The sequence below is a fragment of the Octodon degus genome, unplaced genomic scaffold (assembly GCF_000260255.1).
Source record: "Octodon degus isolate 3935 unplaced genomic scaffold, OctDeg1.0 scaffold00255, whole genome shotgun sequence".
Classification (NCBI taxonomy): Eukaryota; Metazoa; Chordata; class Mammalia; order Rodentia; family Octodontidae; genus Octodon; species Octodon degus.
Genome location: NW_004524831.1, coordinates 1,093,584 through 1,110,629, shown reverse-complemented (window position 1 = coordinate 1,110,629; position 17,046 = coordinate 1,093,584). Strand labels below are relative to the sequence as shown.

General features: G+C 37.9%; 1 protein-coding gene and 1 pseudogene across 1 annotated transcript in view; both read right to left on the bottom strand.

The window, feature by feature from the left end:
- Positions 1 to 5,728: 5,728 nt before the first annotated feature.
- Positions 5,729 to 6,046, bottom strand: LOC101584912 (annotated as a pseudogene).
- Positions 6,047 to 6,969: 923 nt separating this feature from the next.
- Positions 6,970 to 17,046, bottom strand: part of LOC101567743 (zinc finger protein 709-like) — a 29,859-nt gene continuing 19,782 nt past the window's right edge. The window contains exons 2-4 of the mRNA XM_023706413.1: positions 11,430 to 11,556; positions 10,943 to 11,003; positions 6,970 to 9,212 (exon numbers count right to left, since the gene is read on the bottom strand). Of these exons, the coding sequence (XP_023562181.1) occupies positions 7,745 to 9,212; positions 10,943 to 11,003; positions 11,430 to 11,556 (1,656 nt within the window). The 3' untranslated portion in view covers positions 6,970 to 7,744. The remainder of the gene's footprint in view (positions 9,213 to 10,942; positions 11,004 to 11,429; positions 11,557 to 17,046) is intronic.

The window sequence follows — 17,046 nt, the reverse complement described above, 5'->3', positions numbered from 1 at the left end:
TGTGCTTTGCTAATCTTGTTCTAAATAGGTGCTTTAGACCACTGAGCCATCTCACCAGCCCTAGTATGAGAAACTTTAAAAAGTGTATTTCCATTTTCCATTGACTTTATTTATTTATTATTATTTTTTCTTTTTTTCTATTGACTTTATATTAATTCTTCCTTAATAATTAATTCTTTTACACACACACACACACACACACATATATATATATGTATAACCTGACATAAGATTGATACTGTTTTGTGGAAATCTTCAATGACCTTTTAAATATGTTCATCTAATATAATTATATTTTACATAGCCCTGCATAAATACTTTGAGAGCTCTTTATTCTTTATCCAGGATCATACAAGCAACTTCTCTTGCCTTCTGGATTATGGTCACTGTTATTTTCTATGTGCTACTTCTGGAGGTATTAGAATATTTTGAGTTTGTATAATTATAAACTTTTTTTTTCAGTACCAGGGATTGAACTCAGGACCTTGCGCTTGTCAGGTAGGCATTTATTCTACTGTGCCATTTCCCAGCCCCGAATTTGTATAATTGGAAAATATTTTACTTTTAGTTTTCAAAGGTATGTTTGCTAAGCATAAAATTCAATGAGAACAGATCTTTTTTTTTCTTTTTTTTTTTTAGTCCTTTGAAATAATTAGTCTAGTTTCTTACACACTTGCTCTTTTTTTTCTAAAGTGGAATAAGATACTATTTAATTTTGTTCTTCCATAGCTAATTTTTTTATGTATATGCTTTCATGATTTTTTTTCTTTAACATTAGTTTTGGACAATTTCATTTTTGTGTATCTTGGTATGATTTTATGCAAATCCCTTAAGTGAATGGGAGACCAGGGTTCCATGAGGAAGGACATTGGTACACCATCAAAAATTTATGTTGTATTTCTCCCATCATTCTCCAAAATTACCTATTGACTTTTTCCAAAATAACTGTATACTGATGAAGGTGCATTTTGGGGATTAGTAGACATTAGTTCTAAACCATTGCTGTTCTACATGATTTAAAATATCATTGTGCAAGCACCTGCCTAGCAAGCTCAAGGTCCTAAGTTCAAATCCCAGTACCAAAAATAAAATAAAATATCATTGTCACCCTCCAGTAAGAGTAGGGGCCTATGAAGTTCAGATAATCGATGGACGTTTTGCAAATGTTTCACTCAGTGTTTGTCCAGTATGTCCTGAAAATCATCATGCAATTATTTCTCTTTTCCAGAATAAGCAGTTGGGATAGATACATTTAATACTTTCCATAACTTTCATATTGGTTCCTTAATCTATGGTGTGAGGGCTTGCATAATTGAGATTTTATTTTATTTATTTATTTATTTATTTTTGGCAGAATCGGGGATTGAACTCAGGCCCTTGCGCTTGCCAGGGAAGCGCTTATTCCACTGAGCCATCTCCCTGGCCCCATGCATAATTGAAAATGCCAAACAGAAGACATCAGAATTGTCTTTCCAGGACAAACATAGTAAAATTAATATCAGTAGTACTTCTTTGGAGGGACTACAGAGATTACAGCCACTATTAGCGAGTGGAAGAATTCCGGAATAGTTGATCTCATTACATCTCCATTTAATCTTTCAATTTGAACTATGCAGAAGATGGATGGATCTAGAGAATGATGGTACACACCACAAGTTGGATCAAGGTGCGACTCCAGTTGCAGCTTCTGTACAAGATGTGGTGTCTTTGGTGGAGAAGATGAACCAACTCACCAGCTAGTTTTAGTTTGCAGCTACTAATGTAAATGACTTTCTTCTTTATACATATCCATATGGCTCATCAGAACTAATTTGCTTTTGTAGGGGAAGAAAAGCAATACAACTTCACTGTCCCACCTCAAGGTTACGTTAACTTTTCAGCCCTGTGTCACAATTTAGTCCATAGTGATCTTGATCACCTCTCTCTTCCATAAGACATTACACTATACAATACTGATTGGAGTAGGAGTTGGAAACTCCTCCAGATTTGTTAGTTGTAGTAGACTGGACTTACAACTTGTTTTCAACTTGCAATGCCTAGCTGAACTGAATCAGCGTGGTGCTGGGTGTGGAGGGCCCACCTGGGGATTTTTTGCCAACAACATAAAAGGAGAACTGGAGAGGTGCTGTTGGTTCTCTTAGAGGAGCTTGTCATGGTGGCTTTACTGATATGAACTTGGCTGTTAATCATCAGAGGAGCTCAGGACCTTAGCATCACTGACAATGGATATGGTCCAGCTTAGGGGAGCTTTGGTCCTTACTTCAGCATCACTTCCTGGCTCTGGAGGGGAAGACGATGCACTCTTCAATCTCCTGGAGAAACTTGGGCTGGATTTCCTGATATGACCTCAGGTGTTCTCATGATCAAAAGAGCTTCAGACCTTGTTGTCACCGGGGATGGCTGTGGTACATTTCAGGGGAGCTCTGGTTCTTATGTGAAGTGCCATGTCCTGGCTTCAGTGCAGATCCCTCAGCATGCTGGCAAAGATTCATTATCCTTCTGGTATAGACTTTCTAGCTTCCACCACTGACCTTGGACCCTTCCAAGCTCAGATCCTTGAAACAGACTTACATGAGACATTGTCATGGGCTCTAGACTTCTAGTTGGATTCACTGGGTGAATCCATCATCATGGGTTCTAGATCTTCAGCTGCACTCATGTAGAACATTGCTATGGGATCCAGGCCCTCAGCTGGATTCTTCAGGTACTTAGTGTGTGCATAGATTTACAGTGCTCCTTTGTATTTGACTGTTTGGCTGACTTGGATAAGATACTTTTATAAATTATGTGTCATGTACTGCTTTCCTTGAAACTCCTGACCATAACATTAGTAAAAATTTGAGAGCCAGATAATGGAATATAAGTCATAGTAAAATTCAAGGTTCTTTAACTCAGTGAAATTTCTAGGAGTTGAATCATGAGGGACATTTTAAGGTAAAAGATTAGTTGTGGATCTGAGTTCTCCTACAAACAAAAAGGAGGTACAAGGCCTAATGGACCTCTTGGATATTAGAAGGACACCTTCTTCACTTGGTGCTTCATGCAGCTCATTTACTGACTCAGAAAGCTTCTAAGTTTGAATGGGGTCTCTGTAACAGGTCCATGCTGCTGTGCAGGCTGCTTTGCCACTGGGATCATATGATCCAGCAAATCCAGCCATATTTCAAGTGCCAATGGCCAGTAGGAATGCTGTTTGTAGTCTCTGGCAGGCCTTCATATTTCAATTGTGATGGAGCCCTTTAAGATTTTGGGACAAGACTGGTATAATCTGCAATTATTCTCCTTTAAAATAACAGTTCTTGGCATGGTACTGGGCCACAGTGGAAGGTGAGGGCTTGGCCATGGGACACCATGTTACCTTGCAACCTGAGCTGCTTAGCTTCAGCTGGGAACTGTCTGATCCACCAAGTCATAAATTATATTTGCATAATAACAGCCTATCATTAAATGGAAACTTTATGTATAATTACAAAAGAGCAGGTTCAGAGAGTAGAAATAAATTATTACATGAAGAAATTCATCAGATGTTCATGGACCCTACACCTGTACCTTCTGCACATTGATTGTACCATAAATTCAGCTGTTAGGGGGAAAACAGCTAGCCACTGTTTTTGGATGGTTATGCATGTTATTTAAACACCAAATGCAAGTGGATAGCAACAGCACTGCAATCACATTTCAGGAAAATCGCTATTTGAACCTGGTGAAAATAAGCCTTCACAGTGGGCAGAACTTTACACAGTGTACCTGGTAGTACATTTTGCCCAGGAGGAAAATGGCCAGATATACAACTGTATACTGATTAATGGGCTACAGCCAATGGTCTAGTTGGGTGTTCAGAAAGGTGGAGGAACTAAGTGGAAAACTGGTAACAAAGATTATTTGAGGATGAAAAATGTGAATAGACCTATCTATATAGGCAATGGATGTATCTTACTTGATTTCCACATAAACTCACCAAAAGGTGACCTGAGTAGAAGACGACTTTAACAATCAATTGGATAAGTTTACCTGTTCTTTACATAGTAGACATCTCCTCTCTTCAGCTCCTCCCTTTTACTGCTTCATGGGCTCATGAACAGGGTGAGCATGTCAGCAAGAATAAAGGTTGTGCATGTTCAGTGACATGGACTCCCATTCAGTGAGGCTGTTCCGGTTACAGCCACTGCTGCAGGCCCAATATGCTGGTGGCATGGACCAACACATTTTCCCCAATATGGCACTATTCCCTGGGGTAATCAGTCCTCAGTCTGGAAGCAGGTTGATTATATTGGGTGGTTTCCATCAGGGAAGGGGTATACTTTTATCTGCACTGGAATAGATACCTTTTCTAGATATGGATTTAACTCTCCTACATCATACTTCTGGCAAAACATCTATCCATAGATGTACATGTTGCTTTATCCACCATTATGGAATTCTACACAGCACTGACTCTGACCCCAGGGAATAAATTTGATTCCCAAAGAAGTGATGTGGTGGTCTCATGCTCATGGAACCAGGTGGTCTTACCATGTACTTCACCATCTAGAAGCTGAGGATAGAAACTTAGAATGATCTTTGAAAAACATGTTTCCAGCACCACTTAAGTAGCAACTTATTGTAGGACTGGGACAAGGTTCTTCAAAAGGCCGTGTATGCTTTGAGTCAGCAACCACTATATGATGCTTATCTCTCCCATAGCCGGGATTCGTGGGTCCATGAATGAAGGGGTAGAAGTAAGAATGGTATCCACTGTTAGCCATAGTGATCTATTAGCAAAAATTTGCACCCTATTCTCATGATCTTGTGTTCTGGTGGTTTAGAAAGTTGTTTTATTTTTTTTAGAGGGGAGAAGGGGGAGAGGCTTTGCCAGGACACACAGTGATAACTATAAATTGAGAGTGAAGACTCCCCTGATCTTTTTGTTCTGCTTATGACTCTAAAGAAAGAAAAAATGGAGTTAGTGTTTAGCGAGGTGGTTGACCCAGACGGTAAAGTAAAAATCACACTATCACTCCACAAAGAAGGAAAGAAAGATATACTTAGAGTGCAGGAGATCACATAGGGAGTCACCTAGTATTGTCAGACCAAATGATAACAATCCAACTGAGGCAAAATAATGCTCCACAACCTTCAGGAATGAAAAATAAGTGTGGCCACATCAGGGAAAAAGCACAAAGCCCACTTGAAGTGCTCACAGAAAGCCAAGGAATACAGAATAGGTCATACAAGCCATTCTATTTTTTTCCATAGAAAGCAGAAAAATAATTTATTCCAAAAGATGGCAGATATAAGAAATTCATCCTGAAAATATAGCTCGGTGTAAATCTGTTAGGACGGAGGTTGCTGAGCACAGTCTCCTACTAACTGCCCCACTGGAGTCTTATTTGTCTTGCAGCAGTTCTTCAACAGATTGCCGATTCCTATGTCGTGAGCTGGCAGGAGCTATTTCCAAATCCTCAGATGCCAAGGGGAGAGGAACAGAGTTCCCAGAAGAGCAGCACCTTCTCCCTCAGAAGAGTACACACACATTTTGTAGTTAGCACAGCACAGCGTAGGTGAAGGAGGCACATCTCTCATCAAAGTATAAAAGAGGCAGGAAAAAATACTGAATTGTAGAAAAAGATCTTCAAATGTGGTGGGAACTTAGTTTGTTTAAGGCAGCCGATGCCCAAAATGGACCAAAGAAGGCGATCTGGGTTTGGAGGTGGTTCTGCATCTAGAAAGAATTTTCTTCGTGACCTCAGTGGCTCGGCACTGTGAAGCACGTCCTTTTCCTCAAGGCCAATGATACTTCAGATACCAGATGGTTTCATTTTTTAACCGTGGTCCAAAGAGAGGGTTGCGTTGGGTCAGAATTGCAATCAACCAAAAGAGACAGCAGCAACCTGAACGGGTCGCCCACATGGTGATGATAACTCCCCAGTTGGGACCTTTGGGGATGAACCAGGGCACGACGAAGCCAACAAAGCCCCAGAACACGCTCATCACGATCAAAGGCACCGTGAGGCCGTGATACGCCATGACCGCCGCTGGAGTTGCCAGCCCCTTCCCAGACGCCTCAGTTGGGCCCCCCACCACCCCACAAGCCATTCTAAATACAAGCTTTGGCTTCACGATCAGCTACAGAAGTAAGGACTGTAGTAGTTCTTTCCCAATATCCTCCCAGTGTCTTAATAAACCTGTTACAGAGTTCCAGGAATGAAACGTTAGAGGACTATCACCTAAAGAAAACTTTTATTCTTGGTAGAGAGCACATCCTAGTATCCAAAGAACATATAAAGAAATGTGTGTAGTTGTGAAGTTGATTGAAGGTAGATAGTAGCAATTAACTGTGTCAAGCTGAGTACAACCTGCCCAAGTATGCCTAGCAAACTGTGGATGTGGAAGCTCTACCCTAGAAGAGACTGTTGACAGAATGCTATAAATCGTGAACTAAATAGCAAGGCTTATGTGTGTTTCTGCGGAGGATCCCGTTTTCACTGTCACGTTGGAAGCCATCTCCTGGCTGCCAGCAGGCTCTTGAGCCTCAGCTCAGACCACTCAGTCTTCTGGTACAGACTCACTTGGGACACTGCAGCGGGCTCCAGGGTTTCTGGCTTTTTCTGTATATCCAGTATACAAGCAGATTCTCTGCACTCTTCTATATTTGAGCAAGTGGGCAGGGGTTATAAACCAATCTTGTACATTCTTACATATCTGTGTATCTCTGATTAAAATGGCTTCTCTAGTAAACACTGACTGATACAATATTATAGTTCATGATATTCTTTATTAGACAAGGTATGGTTCTTCTGATGTAGCACAATCAGAAATTCACAGCAGTATAGCTAATTTTCTGGATATAAATCATGGCAAAATTATAACCAGTCATATCAATATAAGCATGAAAATTAAAATATTAAAACAAAATTTTACATAAATCATAGTAGTCAATATAAAATTAAAATAGGTGAAATTACATGTATTATACAATTATGGTGGGATATATGCACGTATCTAGTTAGGATATAAAAAATTTTCTAATCTACAATTTGTATGTAAACAAAGAAGCTTCTAAAAAATACATGTTCATGTTTCTCAATATGCATAAATTTACATATACAACACTCAATTCAAAATTGTCTTTTTGTACACAGAATATGAAATGTGTACACAAAGAAAATTATCATCCAAGTTAGTGGTTATCTTAATTACAAAACTAGCAATAAAATTTTTTAACCATTTATATCTCCCCATATTAATGCAAAACAAAAATCAAAACCACATAAACACTGCCCCTACTTACAAAAGTTGGGTCAATCTACTGGCAGTGAGAAATACATTTTATTTCACCTTCTTTTATTAGAAGATATTATATATTAAGTTCAAAGACAATGGCTTATGTGAAAATATATTATGTCAATACTGTTTCTGGTAAAGACTACAGATACACAGTCCAGTCATTTACACATGATTTAATAAAAAAACACAAAAAGAATACATTCTAGATCCTCTGGGAATGTACGTTCTAGATAACCTACGAAAATCTTGACATCAAATTTTTCATTTATATGTGTACAAGTCTCCACTACAGGAGGAATTTTCACAGGCTTTAAAAAGTATGATTGCATATGTAGCGTCACTCTCCAGTGATTTATTTCATGGAGTTGATAAAAAAAAAAAAATAGATTCAGTGAATGATTCCCTACATTGCTTATCTACATAGGGTTCCTCCCCAGTTGGGGTCTGTGTCTATAAAATCTAGACCTAATAAAATTTTTCACATGCCACGCGGAAAGGGGTTTTCATCTTTGTGAGTTCTGTCACGCATTTTGTAAGAACTCTTTGCAGTGAATGCCTTTCCACATTGCTTGCTGACATAAGGTTTCTCCACTGTGTGACTTGTTTCATGTCTTTGACAAGATTGGTGTGTAGTGAATGCCTTCCCACACTGCTTGCACACATAAAGTTTCTCACCTGTGTGAATTTTTTCATGTATGTCAGAATAAGTCTTTGTAGTAAATGCTTTTCCACATTGCTTGCAAACATAAGGCTTCTCTCCAGAGTGAGTTCTTTCATGTCTTTGATAAGATTGGTGTATAGTGAATGCCTTTCCACATTGCTTGCACACGTAAGGTTTTTCCCCTGCATGAAAGTTTTCATGTAGTTTGTAGTAATGCTTTGTAGTGAATGCTTTCCCACACTGCTTGCACACATAAGGTTTCTCCCCAGTGTGGGTTCTTTCATGTCTTTTATAATTACTTCTTATAGTGAATGCTTTTCCACATTGATTGCACACATAGGGTTTCTCCCCAGTGTGAGTTCTTTCATGTATTTGACAATACTGCTGTGTAACGAATGCCTTCCCACATTGCTTGCACACATAAGGTTTCTCCCCTGTGTGGATTTTTTCATGTATTATAGAATAATTCTTTGTAGTGAATGCTTTTCCACATTGTTTGCACACATAAGGTTTCTCCCCAGTGTGATTTCTTTCATGTATTTGATAATAACTGAGTTTGGCAAAGGCTTTTCCACAGTGTTTACATACATATGGTTTTTCCCCATTGTGAGTAGTTTCATGACTTTGATATTGACTGTATCTTGTGAATGATGACCCACATTGCTTACATACATAGGGTTTCTGACCAGTGTGGATTCGTCTATGTTTTTGAAATGCAAACATACATGCAAATCCATTTCCACATTGCTTACATACATAGGGTTTATCCTCCATATGATTCCTTTCATGAGTTTTAAAACTTTGAGTATTGAAGGTTTTTCCATACTGCTTGTATATATATGGTGTCTTCCTAGTGTGAAATCTCTCATGAAAACCCCTGTAGGTGGTGGAAGCTTTCATGCTTTTCTGACCAATAATGGTCTTCATTATAGGGTTAGTTCTTTCATCAGGTTCAGAGTAGGCTTTCACACACTGCTCATTTTCATAGATTTTCTCTCCAGTCTTTGTTGTTGCATGTTTCGCAAAGAACTGGAAATCACTGCAGGTTTTTCCACATTCATTACAATTACTCAGCTTGTCATTAAATCCCATATACTCATGTGGTTTCTCTCCAGGGTGAGGTAAGATGGGTACGGTTAATAATAAATGCCTAATCAAGGGTTCTCTATAATCAAGCTTCAAAGCAGCTTCTTGAATGTCCACATTAGAATTTGCCGTCCAAAGGAATAGGCTTTCTTGTTGATTCCAAGTTTTATATTGACAGCACTCTGCTACCTCTTCATTTCTGTAAGGGAACAAACTGTCAATAACAATAAAAATGTCTCCGTATCAATAATTTACCAGGAAAAGTTTTGGCTGGTTGCTTATTAAGAAATTTTTAGAACAAGTATTTTTAGAACAAGTAGGCTGAATGGCCTGGGGGATGCTTTCAAAACATTTGTTTCCAATGGATTTTATTCATTTGGGAATCTTTTTTTTTTTTTTTTTTTTTCATTTGGGAATTTTAAATTGGTATATGTTTGAGAGGCATAAGGTCAAGTTTCAGTAAGTCACTGATACATGTATACTTTGTAATTTTTGCCACCTTTCCCCCATCACTCAACCCTTCTGTACTTCTTAATTTTACTGTCTAATTTATGTTTTAATAACTTAGTTTAAAAATAACACTTGATAATTCAATTTCCATATCTGACTTATTTTATTTAGTATTATGAACTGGAGTTCCTTTTTTTATTTACCAGAAAATATGGTGTTCTTTTTTGGCTGCATATATATATGCCACATTTGTTTCAGTGCTGAGAATTAAAGAAGGATCTGAGGAATAAAATACATGTCTAGGTTTTGGGGGGTTTTTTCTTCTAATTTTGAGAGAGAGTCTCATTTCTAATTCATTTGGTCAGGATGAACATTATACTGTTATCCTGCTGGATTAGCTTACCAGAGTGCTTCGAACATAAGAAGGCTCCACTCCGTTCAGCCTATTCCAGTCTCCCTTCCATGCATACAATGATTGACATCTATGTTGTCACCACAGCTGAGGTCTTGTGAATTATTTCTAGAGTTTAGCTACTGTGAATACACACCCATACTCTACTTTGAGTAATGAGTGAGATATGATAGATTTAAATCCTTTAAGAATATACAGATGGAGTTTTGCCTGGATCAAATGCAAACTTATTTTTTTTAATTTTTAAGAAAACTACACATTGAATAAAAAAGGTTCTGTTTTTTTTTATTCCTAACAATAACGCATGAGGAGGCCAGGGAAAGCTCAGTAGAATAAGCACCTGCCTGGCAAGTGCAGGGTCCTGAGTTCAATCCCCAGTACTATAAAAAAATTAAATAAAAAAAATGTCTGAGGGAGCATTAAAAGAATTTTAAAATATGATTGCAAACAATTGCTTTTTTTTTTTTTCCCCAGAACCAGGGATTGAACTCAGGCCCTTGCGCTTGCCAGGCAAGCACTTATTCTACTGAGCCATCTCCCTGGCCCCTCATGTGCATTTTGAATGTTGCTTCCGAGTTAGCAATTTTTAGATGTGTATTTCATATTCATATAGATAGACAGATAGATAGATAACTTTAAGATTAGTTCCTGCGAAAGTTCAAGATTTATGCTTTTCATATATGCCTATATACAATACCTAAATGCAACTTCATACATTTTCATGATACTATGAAAGAATTATTTTGTACCAATGTATGAGATAGTGTCTCTTCTCACATAATGCCACTACTAACTTAGTTTCTTTTCTTTTTTTCTTTTTTTGCAGAACTTGGGCTTGAACTCAGGCCATTCTACTGAACTATCTCCCCAGTCCTAACTTAGTTTCTCATATTGGAATATTCTCAATTCAATTCTCAAATTACACTAAACCAACCTGTGCATACTAGGAAAATGTTTGTGAGAGTAAATAAATTTGAACACGGCCTAATTTGTAAAGTTTGCTTGTAATATTTCTAATCACAGACTGACTCTTAAATATATTGCTTTTCCTTATGATTGCAAATTACCTTCGATTTCTTGAGCAATTTTTGTATTTTTCTTCCATTTGCTGGTTGTCCCAAGTCCTTCCTGAATTATAGCCATAGAAATACAAAAAGTCACCATATTATTATAGTAAAAATTAGCAGTCATCTGTTAAGATTCATGGTATAATGAAAACAGCCTGAGATTTTGTTCAAAATGTTTGACCATTCTATTTCATGAACCTGTGCTCATCAGCAAGAACCAATGCTCTAAATAAATAAAATTTTTAAAAAAGGGGGAGCTGGTGAGATGGCTCAGTGGTCTAAAGCACCTACTTAGAACAAGCTTAGCAAAGAACAGGGACCGCGGTTCAATCCCCCAGCACCACATGCCAGTCAGCCCCGCCCCCTGGTGGGCTGAGCTGGACACACACACACACACACACACACACACACACACAAATAAAAATTAAAAAAAAAATAGAACCAATGCTCTCTCATTGTATATATAAGAAAATAATGTTATTCTTACCTACAGCATTTATATTCCTCAGTGTTTCCCACATCACATCTCTGTAGAGCTTCTTCTGTGATGGATTCAGCAGAGCCCACTCCTCCTTGGTGAAGGTCACTGTTACGTCCTCCAGGGTCACTGCCTCCTAAATAATCCCATACATATTTCTTGTAAGAACATTGACACTCATACCCTCAGTACTTGCGCTCCTCTTGTGAAAGCTGAATTGAGGTTGTTTCTTCAGATATAAACTCCATGCCTTTGTCACAAACCCCATTTGCACATGCAGATTCATGTGAAATTCTGATGCTAGATTGCTTCTCTCTGCTACAGCAACACCAGACTTGTAGCTATAGTTTCCGGATATTATCATAAAAACTATAGGGCCTGGAGAGATAGCTCAGTAGAATAAGTGCTTGCCTGGCAAGCGCAGGGTCCTGAGTTCAATCCCTGGTACTGAAAAAAAAAAAAAAAATTTAAAGGGCCAACAAACATTTAGGGGCCAGGGAGATGGCTCAGTAGAATAAGCACTTCCCTGGCAAGCACAAGGGCCTGAGTTCAATCCCTAGTTCCACCAAAAAAAAAAAAAAAAAAAAGGAGGAGGAGGAAGAGAAGGGGAATAGCTGGGTCAAATGGATCCTCTTGCACTTGCCAGGCAGGCACTTATGATGCTAAGCTAGATCCCCAGCCCCAGTTTTGTAAATATTTTAAGGAAAAGTGGGCTCAAAGGGAGGGGAGGATAATGGGGAAAAAATGAAAAAGAATGGTAAACCACGTAGAGGTGCACATTCTGAAGTTGTTAGTATATATACATAAAATGTAGCAATAAAAAAGATCAAGAAGGTTTATCAATAATATTAAATTGCTCATGGAAAAACAGTATTCTGGGAGCCAGTCTATTAACAATAAAAAGGGGTTAGATGAAATATTATCCTATAGCTCAATGATAAAAAAAGATCACCTTGTATTCACATATAAGCATTTCTTTTTTGGGCTGGTGACAGAGCTCAGGGGTCTAAAGTGCTTGCTTAGGCAAGCATGCAGGTGCAGTTTGCTCTCCGGCACTACATGCTGCACCAGCCCTGCCCCCGGGGTGGGCTGAGCAGGCCTTTAACAAATTTTTCTTTCTTTCTTCCTTTTTTTTTTCCCCCACATATAAGAATTTCTAAGACTGTTCAAGTGAGATTAACCAGAGCAAGGGTATCTGGAAGATATAGTGAACATATTGATAATGAAGTCACAAAGTCATTAGACACTAATTAGAAATGGAAAACTTCAGCCAGGTGTGGTGGGACCTGTGTGTGGTAATCACAGCACTTGGGAAGATGATTTAGGGAGATTCCCATCAGTAGGATGATTGCCAAGAGCTTAAAAGGCAGCTCTAGCTATGAGGCAATCTCAAGACCAGTCAAGACTTCCATGGGAAAAAAAAAAAAAAAAACCAACTTCCATCAGAAAACCTGGGACAGACTATCCCCACAAAAAGAAAACTTCAAATGCTGTGCCACTTACAAGTCACTCCTTTGCGCTGTTCAAAAAAAACCTCATAGCTGGGCAGTACAACAGAAAACTGAGGGCTGGTGAGATGGCTCAGTGGTCTAAAGCACCTACTTAGAACAAGCTTAGCAAAGCACAGGGACCGCGGTTCAATCCCCCAGCACCACATGCCAGCCAGAACGCCCCCTGGTGGGCTGAGCTGGCCACACACACACAAAATAAATAAATAAATAAATAACTTTTAAAAAAAAACAACAGAAGACTGACAACATTCAATAACTCATGAGCTAGGTTTGAATACTTTACATAGAGCACATTCATTTTAGACTTTTTGTTACAATCAGTGATTGGTAGAATGACAAAAGGGTCTCAGCAAAGAAAGGAGCCTTGTATGGTTCCACATGTAAATAGACCAGTGATTCATGATGCACTTTGTGTTAAACATATCTGAAAATAATAATGTTTCACTTATGTTCAGGGAGAACCAGGTAAGTATTTGTAAATCTAGATTGTATACATTTCTATTTCATATACATAAATTAAATATTGAGCAGGGAAAGATAAGGTTGAATGCCATAGGATTTTAAAGTGAAATAACTTATTTATTTTTAATTTTTTATTTCTAAAGAATATAAAATAGTAATAGAAAAAAAACTGCATTAAAAACAAAACAAGATTTCACTAAACAAAGTGAAATAACTTTTAGATACAATAAATTATTTTTCCAAAAAATTAGCCATCAGAATTCAAAGGAGAATTTGAAGTCTATGAAACCCTTGGGAAATACATAAAACGAGTTAAATTATTTATTGTGTACAAAACACAAAGATTTTGTGTAGAGAGTAAAGATGAATGAGCACAAATCTCTAAAATATATAAAACATATCTGACTCAAGAGAAACAATGAGGGGGCTGGGGAGATGGCTCAGTAGAGTAAGAGCTTCCCTGGCAAGCACAAGGGCCTGCCAGAGAGAGAGAGAGAGAGAGAGAGAGAGAGAGAGAGAGAGAGAGAGAGAGAGAGATTATAAAATAAGACCAAATCTAGAGAAAAATCAAAACTGAGGTGTACTGAGATGTAGAACATAGTACGACTTATGCAAGGAGAACCAACTCATACAATCCACACTCATCTCCTTTCCACTCAATTTTGCTAAACTCATCAAACCAGAGACTTCTTTACAATCTCTCCAGTGAATATATCGTGTTATTATACTTGCAGATAGATGTGATTATTGTTCAGTAAACACAAAAAAATCCTGAAGTTAATGACCAATAGAACTGATGACAAAAGTCATTTTCCTTTGATTCAAACATCAGTATTTGTGAACAGTGAATCAAAAAAGTCCCAAAACATTTTCCCTGTACAACTTCTATAATAATTATAGAAAATTACATGGAAGGGAACTAAAACAACACTATTCATGGAAAATCACACACGGTAAACTGAGGAAAAGTTGCTAAAGAATGAAAATTGTAAAACATAAGATGAAAAACCATATGTGTATATAAACAGGATAGTGAAGATGATTGTACTATTAATTTCTATTGGTTTTTTGAAGATAGCAGTTAAAGCTTAAAATTTGCCCAATTTTACATGCCTATATCTGGTAATCTGAACAACTACATTAAAGACAACAATGTACACTATAACAACCACTGTTGAATACCTATCATTTTGTTTTTATTTTAGGGTATGTATTGGTTCTAATGTCTTATCTATTATTTTTTGTTCTCTTTAAAATGAATAATAATAAATAATAAAAAAGTTTAACTCAGGGAGTTTATCACATGTGTACTCTCACTGCCCAATGCCCAATGATGAAATGTTTTGAATACACCAAGGATATTTATATTGTTACTATAATTAAAAATTACCAAATTTTTTGAGAATAAACTTGATATAAAATATTTAAATAGCAAATTTCTAAAAACAATATTTATATTCATTTGTTTGTTTGCCTTTATATGTGAACATCTGTAAAAATGCTTAATCAGTCTTTCTTTCTTTCTTTCTTTCTTTCTTTCTTTCTTTCTTTCTTGCTCTTTTTTTCTTTCTTTCTTTCTGGTACTGGGGATTGAACTCAGGACCTTGTGCTTGCCAGGCAAGCACTTATTCTACTGAGGTATCTCCCAGGCCCTTAATTTTTCTATTATCTGCACACAAGTACTTTTTCTTTTTTTTTAATATTTTTTTAAAATTTTATTCATTTATTTTGTGTGTGTGTGTGTGTGTGGCCAGCTCAGCCCACCAGGGGGCGGGGCTGGCTGGCATGTGGTGCTGGGGGATTGAACCACGGTCCCTGTGCTTTGCTTGGCTTAGTTTGTTCTAAGTAGGTGCTTTAGACCACTGAGCCATCTCACCAGCCCCACAAGTACTTTTTCTTATTCTAGTGAAGATGTTAGTTCATTATCACTTGTAGAAAAAAAAAATCAATAGTAACATTTTAAAACACACGATAGGGCTGGGGAGATAGCTCAGCAGTCTAAGGGCCTGCCTGGCAAGTGCACAGACCCCCTTGCCGTGCCCCCCACCCCCACACTGAGCTAGCCATCAAAGCTGGGTGAGGTGGTGCCTGACTGTAATCCAAGCACTGAGGAGGCTGAGACAGGAGAATCACTACCAGTCTGAGCTGCGTAGCAAGACCCTGTACCAAATAAATAAAGATTAAAAAATAGGGCTCGTGAGATGGCTCAGTGTTTGTCTAAAGCAGCTACTTAGAACAAGCTTAGCAGAGCACAGGGACCACAGTTCAATCCTCCAGCACCACATGCCAGCCAGCCCCGCCCCCTGGTGGGCTGAGCTGGCCACACACACACACACACACACACACACAAATTAAAAAAAAAAAGTTTTAAAAAAAGATTAAAAAATTTTAAAAATTGACTTAAAAAATATTGACTTAAAACACACACACCCCATAGATAAGAAATAAGAGAAAGCAATTTGAAATAACACAAGCCCAGAGATGGTGGAGTAGGGGAATAAAATGAACTTCCCTGGTTGATTTTTCTGTAAAGGAAGCAGTGTAAAGATTCTCACAGTAGGAGGAGGCTGAAAACAAGAGGATCACTACTAGTCCAAGCTGCATAGTGAGACCCTGTACCAAATACATAAAATGAAAAAAAAAAAAAAAAAAAACACAGTAATTTTTTTTTCTTCTGTATTTTAGGGAAGGGTCTACAGAGTGTTCAGGATCTCACTACTAGATCAGACTTGTAGTGATTCTCCTGTTCACAGTCTCCCAAGTGCTGGTATTATAGGCGCATACCACCACACCCAGTTTCAGCATGCCCCGGGGGTGGGGCTGGCACTACAGCCCTAGGGATTGAACCCCCAGACTCTGTGCCTGCTTGCAGATGCTTTAATCTGCTGAGCTATTTGGCCAGGCCCCAAACAGTAAATTTTTTTAAAGATACGTTAGGGGAATGTGTATGCTCATGTTTATTTTTTAGGAGTATTTAATTGTACACACTTTATTATATTAAACAATATGTACTTAACAGGAAAATAAATAAAATGTTAAAATTTTTAAAAAATGAACTTCCCTATAATGCTACATTTACTAGACTGTTCAACACAAAACCTGAATAATCTTATCATTATCATAATGACATATTAATCTCATTTAATACATTCCAATTCCAAATAAGACTTTGTTGAAAGAGATTTTTATCTTTTTCTTTTTCTTTTTTTTTTTTTTTTTTTTTTGCGGAACCAGGGATTGAACTCAGGCCCTTGCGCTTGCCAAGCAAGTGCTTATTCTACTGAGCCATCTCCCCAGCCCCGGAAGAGAGTTTTAAGGGTCAAAGAGTTTGCAAAACTCTATCCCAGGGGCTGGGGAGATGGCTCAGTCGAATAAGCACTTGCCTGGCAAGCACAAGGGCCTGAGTTCAATCCCCAGTTCCGCAAAAAAAAAAAAAAAAAAAAAAAAAACCTCTATCCCATGGGCACTTCGTGGGCAGTGATATGATATCAGTGAAACATAGGTGAGTTCCTCACCTCCGTCATGAGTCTGCAGATCCTCACACACAGGTCCAATAAATGGAGAACAAATAATTGCTTCTAAATATTTCTTTGTTTCTTCACATGTAATTAATACTATATTTAGGTTTTGACTGGTTTTGTTTTCTTGATATT